The following is a 19,382-nucleotide window of genomic DNA, read 5'->3' as shown; positions in this document are numbered from 1 at the left end:
GCTTCTCTCCACTGGGAAAAATAGTGCTCTACCTCAGGAAAAGTACCAAATATAAGATATGTTAAGAAACCACTCAAGGAAGGCAAACTCTCTAGATCTGTCACAAGGTAAAACGCGGCTACAATGTCAGTGCTTTTCTTGGATTAATTTCTGGTCATCGCTGCCTTTTCACTTCATGTTATCTTACGTGCATTAGTTAATCGAAATGAAAAAAATTTTATATCAGTGAGGACAAGCTCTCTAACCAGATACCAAAGTTAGACCCATTCTAATTAGCATTTTTATACAAGAAAACAAAGTAAGGCCTTCCCTTAAAGCGTCTAACATATAAATTGTTGAGTTTATTTTAAAACAAGCAATTCCATGAGCATTGGAGGTAATACAAACTGAATTGGTATTTTGTCCCCTGATCCCCCATTTCTGTCTTTACTCCTGGCTTCTTCGTTTGCCCCTGGTGACATGCATCTCTGGCTAGTTCGGAGCTATGCCTGCGCTGGCTGGCCTGCAGGCACGCTCACTCAAGCTGAGTCATAAGTGCCTTTCCCTCGGTGTAAGAACCAGTGTCAGCCTCTCTCCCCTGTCTAGCCACTGGTTTTGTTTTCTTCTGCTTTTTAATAATATTATTTAATATTATTTAATAATCATCTTTATATTCTTACTTATATTAGGAGACTGGCAAGGCAATTATATAAACTTTGTTTCTTTAGAGAACTAGACAAAAGGTTTTAAAATGTTGGGTCACATCCGGTTTCTTTCTCTTATGGAAAATTAGTGAGATTATTCAGAGCAGGGTTTGATTCAAAGTACCCAAACATAATCAGAGCACTGTTCTAATTCATAACCTTTATTTTTAACTTCAATAAGAACAGTTTTAAAACATTCTCTCCAAAAAGTAGAAAATGCTAAATAAAAATACAAAAATTACCTAGTCAAGATAAAAATGCCTAAAAATGTATTTTTCAAGTAACTGTTGTTCCTCTACGGCACATGAGATTCCATCAAGTTCTTGAGCTATTGCTCCTGCTCCTGCTTTTCCATCTATTTATGTCAATTTTATAACGGAGTTTATTACAATTCTGTTCCATTTTGCACTATTAAATTCTACCACATAGACACTCTTTTTGAAAGAAACTAAAAAAGAGTATATTAATTTCATGTGAAAGGACAGCTTTGATTTTCACAAAATATAGGAAAAGGATTATTTGAACAATTCACAAGCTTATTTCTTAAATCTCTGTCTGCTGAAAGTTCAGTTGAAAAATGAAGACCCTAAATGAACCAAATTCTATTAAGATCAGTAAAACTGAACTGGACAGAGTTCATCCCAATGTTCTCCCAAAATATCTCAAATGGTTCCCAAAAGATAAAAATGCAGCCAGGCAGTCGGTGCCCTTGCACAAATCTTTATCCCAACTGCCCGGGTGGTTTTCAGCTGTACATATACATCAGTTTTCTGCCTATTCTTTGGCATCCCCAATCCCTCCAGCAGTTATTGCAAATGTGGCTTCGTTTTCAGGCATCTCAGGGCTGGGGGGAAAAAAAAAAAAAGAAACAAGGAACTTGTGGGTTTCCCCATGTTAAATGCAGTTGTGAAACAGTCCCCAAAATGTTGTAAGTGTAAGCAACCTGGAATACTTCAACATCTTTATACCTATGTGCAAACTGTAGAATGTGATCAATATTATCAAGATCAGAAAATGCGAAATCCACCTCTTGGAAGACGACAAACACAAGGGAGGGGAATGGAGAAGGTGCAGGAGGAGGAAAGATTCTGTCTGTGCAAACTCTCATTTCAATTTATTGGTTCAATTTCTTGGTTCCTGACCAGAAACACTAAGAGTTTCTCCCCAGGCAGTTCCACTAGTGCGATTTTTAATGACTTGCGTCTGCCACAGCTTACCAGGTAAAGTGATATTAATTGTGTCAGCAAAACTTAGTAATTTAACAGCTCTGGAATTTTCCTGCCAAGGGATGACCTGTCCTACCAAACTATTTGGTGGTCTTCTTTAAGAGATGAGCATCTAGGAGGATTTATGATGAAAGATTACATAATTTAATGTATGCCATATGCAAGACAACTTTAAGTCTGTTAATCAGTTTGTCCTTTCAGATTTTCTCTCAACTTACCATCCAGAAACACAGTTAGTTTGAAACCATGAATTGGTTGTCAGGCTATTGAGTTTCAGTACCATGAACTTCGTCACCTTGTGGTGGCTTATAACACAGCTTCCTTCCTGTGAAGGAAAGGTGACTTACCTATCGTATATCTTTGCAATACGCAGCTCCCCTCTCCCTTTCCTCAAACTAATCCTGGTAGTTGAAGCATGAGCAAGGATGTGGCCCCCAATGGGCTTTTTTGGGTCCGCCTGAAAGCTAAATTAGCAAGAAAATTGTGATGATTCACTGGGCAAATTCCATAGGTTAATACTGTGATCAACTGTCAGACAAGGCACATTGAACTCAGTAATGAATAGGTAAATATATCAAAAAAGGACTTTAACACACTTGCCTCAAGATAGTATGTTCAAATGTTCAATGCTGGCATAATTTTCCTCTCATTAAATTCAAGAGGCTCAAGAAATACACACCTTAGACTTCATATATAAACTGCTCCAGAAGAAAATAGGGTGCTTTTTAAATACTTTTTATGGCTTGTACTCTTTGTTCAAGACACACTGAAAGAAGCCATCATGCCAGGCAGCAGATAAACAAAAAAAATCATTACAAAAACCGAGAGAAACCTATAAGTGTCATCCATAAAAGTTTCATCATACCAGAGGGACCAATGACCAGTCTGAACCTTCATTTCAGTGCCTCTTGCTCCATACCATCTCATTTCTCATGTGTTACATATGTAATACAAAAGAGAAGAGATTTTTAAAAAAGAGAAAGAGAAAAGGTATCTTACGTCATAGTTGCTCCTGGATCAGCAGTCATCTGGTTGGTCACAAACACAGCCACATTATATTCTGCAATAGAAAACAATGCAAAGAAGGTGGATTATATCCAATCAGAATTCCAAAATATTCTCCCGTCCATGATAAAAGCAAGGCTGCTGCTGAAGCACTTCAAATTTCAAATGAAAGAGAAGCAAGTATTCTTTAGGTCTGATGGCTGGGGTTAATGAGGACACAGCCTAAATTTGCTCCTGTGTGACTTCAACTGTAATACTTATGCCAAAAAATGAGCACTTTTCAGAATTCCACTGAACAAGTCTTTCTCAGTTCCCATCTTCTCTGTTGGCTCCCTGCCCTCAGCCCCCTCTCCCTTTGTCCGTACTCTTTTTTTTTTTTTTTTTTTTATTTACTGCATGAAAAAACATTTACTCATTCCTCATTAACATTTCTGAGCCATTCCAAAGAGGAGGGACCCTATTCATCCTGTCATCACCCCTCAGTACTGCAAAGTACTGGGAACATGGCAATGGGCATGGGGTTTTTTATCTCTCTGTGCCTTAATCCTTTTTTCTGTTCTTCATGTTTCTCAGGTATTTAGACTGTCAATATTTGGGGAAGACAATTTCTCTTGCTGGATATTTGTCCAGTTCTACAACCTATTCTGTCATTTAGGACTTCTCTTAACAGTATTTCTAGGAAAACTCTAAATGTTGAATAGTTCTAAAGACTCTTTAATCTGTCACACTGAAATAATATATCAGTTTGATCTTTTTGGTAACTGACGGAGCTGTAAAGTGAGGAAAGATTCCTGGGCCAATGCCTGATTGATAATACATTTGGACTACTAGGTGGTTGTGCTACCAACAGCTACTGTTTCAGTAACTCCAGTCCATGTTTTCCAAATTTTGCAATGATTCCCTTACCTTCTGATATTTTTTGGAGCCTTGACAGCATCTGAGCCAGTTTCTGTTGTCGTTCAGCCAACTCTCCACGGCCACTGAAATCCACACGGAAAAGTGCCATTATGGAGTCAATGATCTGCATTGTAATTATGCTAGGTAAGTAAATACAGAGAGAGAAAATAGGAAAACGTATTCTGAAAGCAGTAAGCATACAAAAAAAAAAAAATTAGTCTTTGTACCAATAGCTTGAAGATACCAGCTTCCTCGTGGAATTTGGCTGCTACATAGTCAAGCAATTCCATCTGATGTTCACCTGGTGGGAAGTACAGTTGCCAAATGAAATTAGGACCAGAAAGAGCTCTGAAGCAACAAAAGCCTTAATTTTAAAATTCCACTTTAAATGTCTGCACTCTTTTCACTGCCAGCAGTTTTAAATCCAGTGTCCAATAACAAGCTACCTCTACAATAACCAGCAGTGCCTGTGCTTCTGCAGGTTCCAGTTTGCACTTGCCCAGCTAACAAAACTTCTTTGTGAAAAGCTTCAAAACAAAACTATGCATGAAGACAACTTTTTTGTTGTGTTAAGAACTGAAAAGCAATATAAACTTTTGAATTTAATACTGAATTAAATGACACATAGAAATTGTATTAGCCATATTATTCATGTTCATATTGTACTCTCAAAGTAAAAGTCCCATCTAAAACTTCCTTGAATTTTTAATGCAATGTCTTGTGACAGAGTGTGTTGGAGCTGTCCCTATAAAGTTTAATTCACAAGATCACAGAGAATTTCTCAATAGAATTAGCTTACATTCAGGCAATTGTGATTGATTACATTAATTGGTGCTTCTCTTACTAAGATGCTACACAGACACTCATCATATACATGGCAGAGTTCACTTAATGTTGTGGCAAAAAAAACCTGCAAAACTTTATGTAGTGCAGCTGAGCGGGAATACTTACACTGAGCAAGCCTGCTCAGTGTACAACACCAGAAACAGAGAATGGAAGCAAGCTTACAACTTCTTTTGTTAGCAGCAAAACATTCTTTATGATCCTCAGTGGGCAACCTCAGGTAATAAACTGAGAACTATTAAAATGAGAGCCTTAGAGAAAAAACACAGATATCATGCCAGTTGCAATAATGGTCTTACTAGTATATGCACGTGCGTACAGCACATTGTCAAGTACTGCATCGTGGTCAACATTGAAGCGATCAGCGATGTCACGAAGACGGTCGGGTCGGCTGACGTTAGTCAAAGTTAAGGATTTCTCTTTGTACAAACCATGCTCTGAAAATAATAAAACTCCATTCCAAAATAGAACTATGGAAAAACAAGTAACAATATTTATTTTGACCCTAGAGAAGACTGACTTTTTCTCTTCACATTGTCCCACATACACTAAAGGTAGTTTAGGGCTCACGATGATAATTCTTTTGTGTATAGGGTCTGAGGCGGGAGTGGGTGTTGACATATGGGTATCTGTGCTCTAGGAATTTAGCTGTGGGCAAAACCTTTTTTTACACAGTCTACCACAGATATGAAGTGTTAAAAATAGTGTTTAGTACTTAGATTAACTTCTCTTTAAGTAAATAGAAAAGCTTCTATTATGTGTATCATTATCAAGAAGGCATATTAGATTTCAAAACCACCCAGTTAAAATAAAATCTGTATCCTAACTCTAATTTTTCGAGGTTGGATTACATCAAATGACAGAGAAAAAAGTGACTGCCATGTGGGCCACTACACACTGTGCTCTCCAGGCTTTCTGTGTCACTCATAATGTTTTACATATATGAAGCTACCTGGAGCCTCCTACTTGCTTATAACAAAATGAACTGTCTTTCCAGTTCCTCATACTTGTAGCTTTCAACAGTCCAAAAGATACAAAGTGTTTTCAGTATCAATGAAGATGATCTTTCCACCTGTGTAGCCATTTGGTCCTGGAAGCTGAGCTGTCACTACAGTGAATCATAGATTTAGATCAAAATGAAAAAGTGGGAAAAATGTTTTCTTACTCCCATTGTTATTGTTTTTTAACAAAATATGACTGCTAATCCATATCACAAAGAACCACCAGTTTTAATCAATGTGGAAATCAGGAGTATCTCAAGTCTTACTGCCACCTTGAGAAGAAACTCAAGCCACTTTTCTCGATTGGGGATCAGATGAGATTTAATTAATGGTGTCAGAATTGTCTTTTATTCAGTACCATCACTAAATCTGTATATTTTCTATTGAAAATAGGTAAGGATATTATTAAGAAGTTCTTACGCACAAAGCATCCTCTTAATCCTCTGCCCAAATTAATGGTATTGATTTAGTAGGGTTTTTTCCCAGCTGTAACTCATATGATCAAAAATTCTTTGGATATGACTTCTTCCTGATATGTGAATAGTTACTGATTGTGGGTTTAGTATCTTTGGAGTGAGTAAGCTAAAATACTCAATTAATTCAGTTGTAATCATTCATGCAAAAGGGTATGACTGCTGACCATTAGACTGTACTAAAGAGAAGAGGCCTTATTTTTCCAGAAGATTCCATAATTCCCTTTATAATACAGGGTTCATTTAAGGGAACGCTTGCCTATCCAGTGTCTGGTAACTATATTCCAGCAGCATTAATAGTTACATTAGTTATTATTTACTACTACTTGAGAAATATCACTGGGAAATCAGAGTCCTGCTGTATTTTGCGCTGCCTAAATATGGTGACTGCCAAAGTCTGTTTATCCAGTTACTGTCAGCTAGTAGTATCCTTTCAGTGCCCTTTCAGAATGTCATATTTAGCAAAATCTCTTGAAACCAGGAAATTAAAAGAGTTGCTGAGAAAGACTCTTGCCTTTGCCTTCTTCTGAGCAATGCCCCTGTCCACCTGTAACCCATATTTGTGCTCTGCTTTTCCAGATGGTGTGTTTCACTGGTTTCTCTAAGGCAGTCTATTATTTTCTTTCTCCTTATGGCAAAACTTACATTGATGTGAGCAGTATTAAAAAGTAATCATTTATATGAGTTCTCTACTCAAAGACTGTTAATGGAGGTAAGAGTCATTAAGGTCTGTTTGACTGTATTTCTAGAAATAAAAGATTCTGACTTGTCTCTATGTGTTTAATTCTGATATAGTTGTAAAGAATGGATTCACTGAGAAGAAACGGCTCTCTGTTTTAAGGTAGTACACCTACCACAAAGGGTGTGAGATAGCTGAGTTTTGCCTGTCCGGAACTCTGTTAAATAAAGAAAAAATAATAAAAAAAAAGTCATGGTTTCTTTTTCTGAGTTTGCCAGATTCAGGAGTTACTGCAGTTAGAAACACTTTTACTTACAAAATTCACCTCTATCTCTACCTTTTAAAATCATTTAACCCCATATTTATAAATCATATTCTGTGCAGTAGAAATGTGTTACATGAAAAGCAAAATCTGAAATGCTTTAGATTGATCATGCTTGACTGCTAAGGTAATTTATTATTTTCTGTGTAGAAGTTAAATACCACATGGCACCTGTGGAAAAGTGTTGAGGGAGGGGGAGGAAAGAAATGGTTGATTCCACTGACCTGGCCCAGTTTCATTTTCAGTAAAATGATCAAGGAGAAGCTTATGAGTTTATTAATCTCATTATATCAAATCATGTCCAGTCTCCAGTTCATCTTTTCTAAAGGGAAGAGTACTGTGTTTTATGAACTCTTCCTATTGCTATTGAAGTGTTAACCTCTAACTGATCAAATTTACTGTAATAGTAGCTTAATTGTGATTTCAAAATCTTACATGAAATGCAATGTATCCTAAGCATGCATAAATAAAATATCTTCTGTAGCAGTTTTGTTAGTGGAAAGGAACACAGATTGCATGCATCAGGGAAATCTTTCCTATATGACACATTAGTTTTAATAATGCTATGTCATACTGAATCAGTCTAATGATTACTCAGCTCAAACTTGGTCTGCAAGCAAATGAAGAGGAATAATGGGAAAACACTAAAAGAAGTTAATTCCTTCTTCTTACTCTTATGCAGGTACTCATCTTTGTGACCACAATGTCATAAGTTTGATAGAAGTAATGCACCTTGATTTAAAATCTAAACTAAGTTGCAATTCTTCATTCAGTAATACTCATTTAATGTGGATTTCTCACCTCCAAAGGCCTCAGTGATTGCCATGCTTTCAATCCCACCACCCAGAAGTTTACTGGAGAAAGGGAGAGGATTATGATATAGTTAAACCCACAAAATCACAAGAAGAAAGTAAAAAAGAGACATTTTTGCTACTTCAAGAAAAGTTATTTCTGCCCTAAAGCTCCTCACTTGATGCATTAAGTGCAGGGCACTAAATGATCTCTGATTCATAAAGAATTAACTCTGTCTCAACCTTCCTTTCTGTGTGCAAGAGAAAGATCTATAGAAATTATTACTGGAAAGAAAGAAGAGAAAATACCTTTGAAAAGACAACATTCCATAAAAATATCTCAAGGGAGATCTTGAAGACTTATAATTTTGACCTGAGACCTGCAGGTTGTTTTGACAAGCTGAAAAAATGATGATACGTTCAGGATTTCTGGATGCAAACTCTGTTTATTTACAATGACTGTACAAAGTCCAGTTTCCCCTCAGAAAAGGAGTTTGTTTTGTTGCTTACTGATGCAGGTATCTTTGAGCCAGCACTAGCTCCAAATGCAAGGTAACCTGCCTGTCCTAGCTGAGTATTTGTTCCTTTATATTTTTGTGTCTCATTAAAGACAATAAATATGATCATTGGAACAATTTGGACTAAGGAAGGATTTAAGTAGAGATCAGCTTACTCAAATTCCTGGCTGCCAGTAGTAATATGAAATACCATCTTCCGTTTTTCACTGTACTCAAAGGCGGTCAGGAAGCCTGGTTCCTAAGGAAGACCAAAGAGAACATGAGAAGTTTATTTTAGCTTTAACCTGAAGGTAAAGTGCAATATCCCACATAAGTATCTTCTATCCACCCTAGCCTCATTTACACAGGTTTCAAAATTATCTTGATGATGTGAAAAAAGTCTGTTAAGAGAAACGTTGCATAGCATTTTGGAGAGGTCAGCATAAGTTTAAACAATCAGGAAAGTGACTAACTTACAATAAGCTTGTTTGCAGCTTCTTTAATCTTGTCTACTTTGGCCTCTGAAAGCCCTTTTACATTGCACAGTGCCCGTCTTGTGGTCATCTGGATGCCTTTGATGGTGCAGATCCCAACTGACTTCAGTTTTTTAATATCTGCTACATTCTGTGAAGAAAGTTCCCTTCTGTGAGTATTCGTGTCAGTTAACAACTAGAAGGCGAAGTAAATCTTTGAAACACATTTTATTGTACATTCATATGTATGTGTATTTTCACAAAGAAAGAACTACATTTATGGTACTCTTTTGTTATGATACCAACAACAGAAGATTTTGAGTAATATTGGTGTGAGGGATCATGGTGCAGAGACATCCTGGTGCTTTTGAGAGAAAGGCACCTTTGGTCCAGTTGTATTTACGTGTCCCTGTTCAGTGCCAGTCTTTCTAGATCCAAGCTGGTAGTAAAGAAACAGTACGGATTATTTCAGATAGCGTGGAACCCAACCTAGTAAACCCTGTAACACTCAATCTGTCCTTGGTCCCTTAGCACAGATAATCTGTAAACCAGATAATCTGATCATGGATAATTGGGAGCTAACTCGCAAGAATCATTGGAAGCTGACTCAATAACTGCTGCGCTGTTTCTGCATGTTCACAGTATGTCCAGTTTAAAACAAACGTATCCTCCAGATCTGACCAACACTTCGTGCTGGAATGAACTTACTAGAGTTTTTCATAAATTGGGTACAGCATGACTTCAGTCAGCACCCTACTGACACGTTTTCCCTACTCTCACCTCATTTTATGATTCTGACATCACTGGAAACTTAAAGGCAAGCAACAGATCACTCACAAGAAAACATACTATGTGAAAGGTTTGGGATAATATTTCAATTTACCATTTCGAGCCAGGTTTTTTCTTTGAAAAAAACTATGAACTGGTTGTATCATATATTTATCTAGAGTGTGTGGGTGCATAGGACATAAGAATGGAGCGGGGCTATGTTAGAAATTAGTCATGTTCATTGGGAAGCTTATTTCTCATCCTGTGATGTGTTTTTTGATTATTACATTAATAGAGATGGATGACGTAAAATCGGTCACGAACAAAAATGACTCTTCCACTCGAAAGGATATAATAACCAGCAATATAAGAAGGATTGAGCTGTTTTACTGTGTTTTTCTATTAAGACAACAGACTACTGCTGCAAAGATAATTTTTCTAGACCAAAGCTTTAAATGCATTACCCTGCTTCTGCATTTCTTCAGTGGCTCTGTCTTTCTGGTCACATCAACCTTAACACTCTTCTGTGTTACAAGTCTCTGTGTGGTAAACCTGGTTATAGAAGTTCTTGTTCTCCCCCTCACAGATACACCTTTCACCAACAGCTTCTGTACTAAACAAGTTCCTAGGATATACTCCTCCTTAGACTAGAGTTCAATACTATGAAGTGTTCAGCAGTACTCCTGGCTTAACATACTGACACACCTGCCCCCTTACACCAACTGCTTGTCCTGATCCTCTACCTTATGTTGCAGCCCTGTCCCAGTTGTGTGCCTCTGAGGTGGAAAAGGGATTAGACTGAGAATTTACAAACAAAAAAAAACTAAACCACATTTTTTGTTGTGATAATTTTTGGACTAATTGATTCACAAATCCAGTTCACAGGGTGACTAAAAAAGCAGATGTGCTAGAAGAAGGGATAGCATGCTTTAGGGGCAGGAACACACAGCAAAGGCTGCAGGGTCACAGCACCTTAATTCCTACCAAACACTTTTGAATATCAAACCACAGCCTCGGTTGTGCTAATCTGACTCTTTTTGTGGCTACACTGTCAGATCTAGTAAATAGTTCTCTCTCTACTCCTAGGAAAACAATTCTAAACTCACAAAAGCTATTTCTTTAAGCAAATGAATTTAACAGATATGGGTCATCCTCTTTTCACACAAAGATTTTAACTGGCACAGCTGAGAACAAAAACTTCCCCTGGGATGTGGGAATAACTACTTGGAAGGAAGAAAAGAAAAAAGAAAAGGAGCAGGAAACCCTTATTATGCCAGAAGAACAGCCTAAGTCATTATTGTTTATTTTCAAGATCTTTCATACCTTATTATTCTCTGCATACCATGCCTCATTTAATATTGACAGGCTAGTACAGCTCCCTTCCAGCTCATGTGGTCAGCCTCTTTGGTCAACTTGTTAAATTTTTAACACAAGAATTTGTGTATTTTTCCTATGTTGCCCCATAGTTAGAGCTCCCAACCTCACGATCCTTCTTCAGAACTCTCTTTAAAACTGTCAATGAATTGCCAATAAAAAAGTTGACAACAATTATGCTGCTGACATGCTGAGCCCAGTAACTATAGCGCTAACTAATGCTGTCTCACTGTGTCTATGTCCCCCCCATTCTGTATGTGTCGTCATTTATATTGGAGTTAAATCTTACATTACTTTGGGCAAACTCAACTTTCTATTCTGCTTCTGTAACACTGGGTGTAATAGGGTTCTGATCCATGAGCCTGGATAAACATATAGTAATAGTAATTCAAATAAATAGGTGATGTTCATGTGATAATGATGATGATGATAACGATTATAGGAATTCATATTTGATGAAGAAAACTAACCACTTATTACCCTAGCTACTAGTATTTTCCTCACTCCCACTCTATCCCCTTCACCAGCATGATGAAAATAGTATAGCAACAATTGTCACAGCGTAATTCCACAGGCACCAAAAACGCAGCAGTAATTACAAAGATTGGCAGGAACAGGAAGTAATCTATCACCCAGTTTTCAAACAAATTAGCAAGAGTGCTGGTTGCTAAATACTTTTAATATCTTGCCACTTTATTTAGGAATTTGATGGGAATGAGATTTTCTGAAAACCTGCTTTATCACCAAAGGCAAAATTTGTCTTCACATGACTGATTTAGAATTTATTGCAAGGAGGAATTTCAGTTATTTGTATCAATATGTATATACTTTTGGAAATAACCTTACGTGGACAATTCTGTGCGGTGAAGTCATTGCTAATACTTACAATTCCATGCTTCTGTAGTAGGTCAATATCCTGAAAAAAGGATTCCTAAAAAAAAGGCAGAAAAAAATAAAAATAGAACTTGCTTTTTCTTGTAATTACATCTATCTCACTATGTGTCTGTTTCAAATTTGTAAGCATTTAAATTATTTTCCCTAATAATACATAACTTGTTGGACTACCCAAATAAGCAAAGCCATAGTAAGCCAAGAAGGCCTACACATTTCCTATCCCCTTCCTCATAAAGTGTATCTTCACAGGCAAGCAATCCTCTGCTGTGCTAATAAAACTTGTGTTATCATCATCATCATCTTGATTTTTCCCGCCACAGTTCCTCAGCCTTTTCAGGCTGATGACCATGCCTTGGAAGCATAAAATTAACTGTTAGTCCCCTTGCATTTAATATTGAAATGTAAAATACAAAAAAAAAAAGATAATCCCATTAAAAACCATGCATAGCTTTTGAAAGGTTAATGATGAGCACTTGAAGAGCAAGACTTTACAGGGACTAGGAGAGTGAGATTTTCTTGGTATTAGACTGGAACAAAATTTTAAATGCATTGAACTCCCTGATGGTCTTTGGGGACCTCCTGTCTCTCCATGGATTTCATAACACTACCAAAATACCTTCAAACAACATTTGCTGCACATATTTTTCTATCAACCATAACTTTACCTCATCATCCTGGTATCCTGGCTCTTCTTGGACTACTTGATCCTCCATGGCCTTCATCGTGAAAGAGCAGGCAATAAAGTATTGATCACTACTGGGAAATGCAGACAAAGATAATATTGGGGTGGCAATAAATGCGTAAATGACTGTAAAAGGACTTTTAAGAACCTTCTCAATATGCCATCACATGGATTTAAACTCAGATTCTGCTTCCAACTCTTTGGTATCTGACCTACCAGACCAAAAGGAGAAAATCTGCTGCGTTACTCTCAGATGAACCAGTTTGGCTAGAAATGGTTTAACAGGCATTAGGAAAAGAGATCTCATTCCCTTCTGAGAATCTTGGGTCAGAGATGAGTTTGGAGGTAGGAACATTTTAAATGATTTATCATTAGTGGAATTTATTCTGGTAAGAAAGTTAAAGACAGTCTGTATTTTTATAACAAAAGTCAGCATAGTTGCAGACAGAATGGGTAATGGAAAGGCTATGCAACATCTCAGCTTCCCCACCTTTATATGACAGAAAGCCCATAAAACAGTGCTGTTGAGAAGGCTACAACTCCTTAGTCATATATCTTGAGAGTAGATGCATATACTGAGAGCTTATTTCATGGTTTTTCATAGTTAACTTGCCATGTCTGTACTCTACTACAGCTTCACTGCCCTCTTTATGTAACTTCCTATAAGCAAGGCCTAGAACCAGAATAGGCACTTACTGATAGCATGGTTAAATAAAAATCAAAATATGACCTCCTTAAATTTTATGAATGCAAGAAAAATGAATACAAAGTAGTTCCCTGGAAATATGATCTTATAACCTGCTGTATCAGTTTTATGATTTTGTAAATGGATAGGTTGCTTCTGTCTTAATTGTGAGCTTGCCTTCACTCTTCCAGCTATGGCTAATCAAAAGTTTTGTAAAGGACCTCATCCAGATGTGTATATACATTTGCTTGCTCATCCTTGTTAATAAAATCCATTAAATGTAAGACAGGTTTAATATGAAACTACAAGATGGGCTATGTCTAACAGGATGGGATAATTTAGACTAAATATCTGCAAATAGCTTTTTTCAGCTTCTAAATGGATATTTAAGGTTTGCCTAATTTGCTTGCAAGAATCTTGTGTATATAGAAGATGGGAGAAGTGAGAAAGAAAATATTACAATTTTAGAATTATTTTATTTGGGTTTTGGAGTGAAAATACAATGGAGTCACCTGTTAGTATTTAATCAAAATTTTCATATAAAATCAGTTGTTTCTGATAGTGTCAGGATATATTTTGTTTCTATTTCAGAACCCTGGCAATTACAGAATGAGAAATCATGCCTTCACGTCATGCCTTACATCAGTCATAAAAATAATTACAGCAAAACATTGATTAAAAAATACTTGAAGATATTTTAACAACCCCTTAGCTTCAAATACTGAAGGAGGAAAAATGCAGAAGGCATTACAATCATATTACAATCCACTTCTCCATTAAAAATATCTCCTGAAATGCACATAATCCTGCACTCCAAGCACAGCTGAACAGGTCATGGGACCGCTCTCGTACTCCCCATCCTTAGGCAATTGGCACCTAACAGCAGAAAAACGAGGCAGACCCAGACATGTGCCTTCCTGCAGGCTAGGAGGGAAAATGGGAAAATTATACCACACCCTACTAAAAGCTTTAGGGATTAACAAAATCCTCCTGTTTAGTGGCGGGTCCTCCTGTTGCTGGTGCGTTGGTGCACTGAAGACCTGGAGGATTTCAGCCACCACTGTCTAAAATGAAGTGGATAAAAGGGTGAAAGTCTGAGACAGCACAGCAAATCCATGAAGAAACGAGGATCTTTGTGAGGAGACACAAACCCTTTTGTGCCCCCTCGGGTGCCCCGACCCTGCTGTCACCACCCTGGGCACTATTCATCAGGATACGTGAGCAAGACTTGGGTGCTGGACTCCTTTCAACAGATAGACTGTCAGCGTGACGGGGACCTGGCCCCAGCACGTGGCGTTGGGTATAATGAGCTGGTTTTGAACAAACAGAAACATTGCAGCTGATTTGATGGGAGCGGAGTTTGGGGCAGGAGGCGATCTGACCTGCCCCGAGGGAAGCCGTGGTGGAATTTCGCATCTATTGACTCAGAGGAAAATAAGTGATTAATCATAGAGCAACACGGATTTACTTGGCTTTTCCTTGCCAGCTGCCTTTTCAGGGGATGTAAATTTCTGTTCCCAAAGGGTGAGGCACCGCAGAATTTCCCTCCCCCGTGGAGCACAAAAATTCCCAGTCAAAATTACAACAATAATTAACACATAGCTCGTCCTCGGGCACCTCCAGCAGCGAGTGGTTACAGTACCCCAGTGCGTAGGGACCTGAGCTCCTAAAACCGTCCGGGCCGCAGTACCTGCCCGCCCTCCTCCGCCTGAGGGAACAGACCCGGCGCTTGTCCCGCCGCAGCGGGGGGGCGGCGAAGCTGCCCTCCCGCCAAAACGAGGCGGCCGTTAGCTGCCTGCCCGCGCGCGCTGGAGTCCCCGCGGCCGCCAAGCCGCCCTGAGGGAGTCGCGCGGGTTCCTGACAGGAATGGGGACTGCCCCTTCCCTTACCGCCCCGCCCTGAAATACAGTTGAATTCGTGTCTTCAATTACTTTCTCTTCTAAAATTTATCAACTACTGCATTTGCCATCTCCAAGGAATATTGTTATTACCCTTATTTTACAGCTGGCAAAGACAGGCTTAATTAAAACCCGAGCAGCATTGGCCTGGAGGGCATTCAGTTCAACACAGCTCAGCTTTATTCTATCGGGGTGCCACACGCACATCTGCCTTAAACAAGGCACATGGCATTTCTGGATTGGACGGCCAAAACCTGTCAGAGAGCATCTGTTTCCAAAAGCTGGGAGAGAAGTGACTTGTCTGAAGTCACAGGACAAGAAAATGAGGCTGAGTCACACACACAACTTAATACACCATTTTAAAGGGATGGAAAAGGTGCTTTTTAGGATATGAACACTTCTACAAGTTTGCAGTCTTCTTGGAGACAGTATTTGGAAAGCAATCACCCGTTTTAGCTCGCCTCTGGTAGCACAGTGGGTATGGGACTGTATGTAAAGGAGATGTGGGTGTGCTCCTGTGAGCAGGAGTTGCTGGCTGCCCATGGGGTTCGCTGCCCTGCTGGGGCGGAGTTCAAATGGCAGAAAGGATGGGAGCAGCATCTCAGCCTGTTTCAAGGTGCTCGTGAAAACTTCCCTGCCTTCTGCCCATGGGTGGTTAAGAGCGCACACGGGTGTCCTCAGTACTAGCCAAATTGGGAAACCAACCAACAAAACCCACAGCTCCTAACCATCAGGATGTGCTTGCAGGGTCCCCATTAGAGACAGGAAGCGATTTACATAAGTACCTAAAGTCTAATCCTGAGTGCCCCAGGCTTTGTCTGTACAAAGGAACAGGCTGGCACTGGTTTTGAAAACTGCGTTATTCTGCAAGAGCTATTCCAGAAGAGCACTTAGGCAGACAGTCCTTTAAAGACAAATTCCTTCACAAAGTATGCTTTTATTCCAGAACAGAACGCACATGCAGAGAGTGATCCTTCTGGTGTCACTGAACGGCTCTGCAGCAGCTAGTGTCTCTGTAAACAACCTTCCCTCCATTATCCTTCTAGTTCGTAAAATAGTTCTCAGAGAGGTCAATGAATGCACAGAATCTGAAGATCATTTCCCACCCCAAAGTGCTACTTTGGGCAATAGATTACATTCTACATCTTCAAAATGTTGTGTGATTGTTAACTGCTCGTTCAGCTTCCAGCTGGTGCTGTGCAATAACCCTATATACCCCATCATATCACACACCAGCCAACAGAGTCAAGGCATCCCAGAATCTGCTCCTTCCCTCTCACAAGCTCTGCTGCTGACCGGTGCACCTCCAGCTGTGGGTGAGGTGCTGGAAATGAGATACACCGCTGTGATCTGCATTTCCTCTCACTTGAGTTCTTATACCAGTTTGGACAAGACAAGACCCAAGTCAAACCATCACCGTAAAAATACTAAGTATCCAGCTGATTTTTTCATCCTCACAAGCCATTTTAATCCATGGTTGCAGTAGGGAAATTATGTGGGGTTTTTTTGATTGGCTGGTTTTGATTCAGATTTATGTGGATCAAATGGACTAGAGTCAAACATACAAGCTAACGCCTTCTCTGAACTTTCAAGTTGGCAGTTTGCATGTTCTTAACCAGGACAGAATAATCTGAGATTATTAATAATCGCTTTCCAGGATATAACTCATGAAGATTCAGCCTGGGATACGAGTGTACATTTATGTCTGAATTGTTTTGGAAGAACTGTGCCTTCTGGTTTCCATAGGAATGCATTTCACTTACAGTTGGTCCCAGACTATGACACACCTGAAATCTTCCCACAATTGCAGAATGCTTCTGGGCAAAGATGCAGCAATTTCTTCATATTCTTCAGCTCTCCCTTCTCTAGCAGCAATTGGTTGGGTTTTTTCCCTGTAAAGGTGAAAATATATGTTGGGGGGGAGAGGGGAACAGGGAGAGAAAGAATACTGAATATTTCAAAGGCAATCCAAGTATTAACAAGGTAAAAACTTTATTACGTCTCCTACAGCAAAGGAATATACATAGTAAAAGTCTAGCACCATTTTGGAAGTTATGTTAGCTATTATCTCCCCAAAATTACCCAAATCCACAAATCATGATACCCTTGCATTGATACCTCACTTTAGCTATTCCCTTAGTCACATCAGAATTGGCAATCACTGCTTCCAAAACAAAACCTGCCAAAAACCTTTCTGCAGGGAAGCACCAGGCAAACAGATGCATCTCAGTCAGTCTCAGCTAAAGGCTATGCTGCTTTAATGTGCCCCATGGAATTTGTACTAACTGACTGCACACATCACAGCTCGCTCCTGTTTCACCACACCTGAAAGCTCTTCTGAAAACCCCTGTTAGCTAATGGGTTATACAAAAAGCAAAAGAAAAGAATAGCAGAATCGAATTCAGATTATCAGAACACAGTAGGGTGAATGCACACAAATTTTTGTACTTACGGAATTCTTGCTTATCTTTCTGCCGTTTCTAGTCCAAATCCCTCATTTATCTGCAGCCTCTCTGGTATACTTCTTTTGATGCCATGTCCATCTTGTGAATATGCCTGAAACTCTGTCTGCATATGTTCAGGTAGACTCTAAGTTTTACATCAAGGAAACAACCTAGTCTATGTTTTCCTTCTCTCTGGTCAGAACTAAGATGAACTGCAAAAGCTGCACGCATACAATGGGTCTCAGAATAGGACTGGCAAAATATCAGACCAGCCAAGCTTCACTGTTCAGACTGCAGTAACAAGAGGGCTCTATTGTTAAAATGGGATTACTGGAAGGAATAGAGATGGTACTGCGAGACTGAGTGATGTCTCTGTCCCAGTCTTGAGATCCTGAGGCAAAGCCTTGACAAAATACCCAATACTACACTGTTGGGAGTGATTCTGCATTAAAAAGACACAAATTTTGCTACCTCTAATTTACCTTGAGTTAATCATTAAGGATATGTTATAGGATCGGAGATCTCCCTTCTGGGTATCAAGATGTCCTGTCCAGACCATGGTTCAGCATTGCAGCTCTGGAGGAAAGGATAAATTTAGAGGGCTGTGCCCATTTATATTAAAGAGGTGCCAGGTCAAGTCAGGACCACAACAGGTTGTATGTGACTGGAGAAGAAAAGATGCCAAAGATAACTTATTAATATCAAAATATCAACTAGAGAATTCAGGCATATGCATTTTTCTAAATGAAAAAGAAATACTCAGTATGTCAGCTATACAGATGCAGTAAGTGATAGCAGTCCAAGCACCACGAGCTTCATTTTCTTTGTGATAATTTTAATAGGTGATTGCGAAATAAGTAATTCTTTATATATAATAAAGGATGACATGATAAAAAAATGCAGACTGGAATAAACAAGGCCACTTTTGCAAAATTTAAACCCAGTTAGAGGCTTTCTGGAGACACGCATCAGTATATGATATGCAGAGTCTATCAAAAAGACAAAAGGAGGTAAGAAAAGCAATCCCTTTTGAGAATGCACAAGGAATTCTTTATTTAAAGTAAAAAAAGCAAACTAGTAATAGAGAGCAATAGGACTAAAAGGGACATCAAGAGATTATCTAGCTCAAAGCAGAATCAGCTAAACTTAACAGATGTTTGTTTGCCTGGGGAGGCTGTGGATTTTCTTTTATCAGAGGTTTTTTGAGAAAGAACCAGAGAATTTCAGTGCTTGACTATCCTTGCCATTACCCTTGTTTTCTACCATTCACTATGTAATGCAATTTTATTTGTAAAAATATGCAATATACTTTGAGCTAACTTCTAGTTTTAAAAGGCCAGCTAACTGGGACTCTAATTCTTGCATTCTTGTGTTTTCTACCCCAAAAGAGAAAAAACGCTAGCATATCCAGTTCTAAAAACATCGCTCAAACCTGATGGATTATCTGGTAGTGTGTACAGCTTTGCTCCTAGCTGTTCATGGCTTTTGGGGCTAAAACATTGTAACCGTGTAGCTCTGTAATACAGTATTGCCATTCTCAGTAATTTGCCATAACCTTTGCACTGAATTCGCGAGGCCTCGGGACTGAGGCTTGTCAGGCTTGCTTTGTTTAAACTTCTCTCAGCCCTTCTGTACCTTTGTTTTACTTGGTTAGCTGTGACAGCAGTTTCCATAATTGACCAGGTCTGTGGCTAATTTGTTTTACGTCTGTTTATCTGTGTGTGGTACAGCCATAATTTTATATAAA

At 38.9% G+C, this 19,382-nt stretch overlaps 1 protein-coding gene across 1 annotated transcript; it reads right to left on the bottom strand.

The window, feature by feature from the left end:
• Positions 1-1,457: 1,457 nt before the first annotated feature.
• On the bottom strand, positions 1,458-12,648 carry DMC1 (DNA meiotic recombinase 1). Its single transcript, XM_009822209.2, has 13 exons — positions 12,592-12,648; positions 11,919-11,963; positions 8,895-9,041; positions 8,594-8,676; positions 7,931-7,983; positions 6,983-7,024; positions 5,690-5,762; positions 4,954-5,045; positions 4,039-4,112; positions 3,821-3,935; positions 2,909-2,969; positions 2,257-2,373; positions 1,458-1,527 (listed from the first exon to the last, which is right to left on the bottom strand). The coding sequence occupies exons 1-13, from the start codon at positions 12,646-12,648 to the stop codon at positions 1,458-1,460; spliced, it is 1,029 nt and encodes a 342-aa protein (XP_009820511.1).
• Positions 12,649-19,382: the final 6,734 nt, after the last annotated feature.

The sequence above is a fragment of the Gavia stellata genome, chromosome 4 (genome assembly GCF_030936135.1).
Source record: "Gavia stellata isolate bGavSte3 chromosome 4, bGavSte3.hap2, whole genome shotgun sequence".
NCBI lineage: Eukaryota > Metazoa > Chordata > Aves > Gaviiformes > Gaviidae > Gavia > Gavia stellata.
This window is presented reverse-complemented; position numbering and strand designations above follow the sequence as displayed.

Excerpts from the sequence above, each read along its gene's own strand:
- DMC1 (XM_009822209.2), bottom strand. The coding sequence starts at position 12,648 with ATGAAGGCCATGGAGGATCAAGTAGTCCAAGAAGAGCCAGGATACCAG. Across the intron at positions 5,046-5,689 it reads ATTGATACTGAAAACACTTT|CCGACCCGACCGTCTTCGTG; the intron begins GTATCTTTTGGA and ends GACTAACGTCAG. Across the intron at positions 2,374-2,908 it reads GATCCAGGAGCAACTATGAC|CTTTCAGGCGGACCCAAAAA; the intron begins GTAAGATACCTT and ends TTGCTAATTTAG.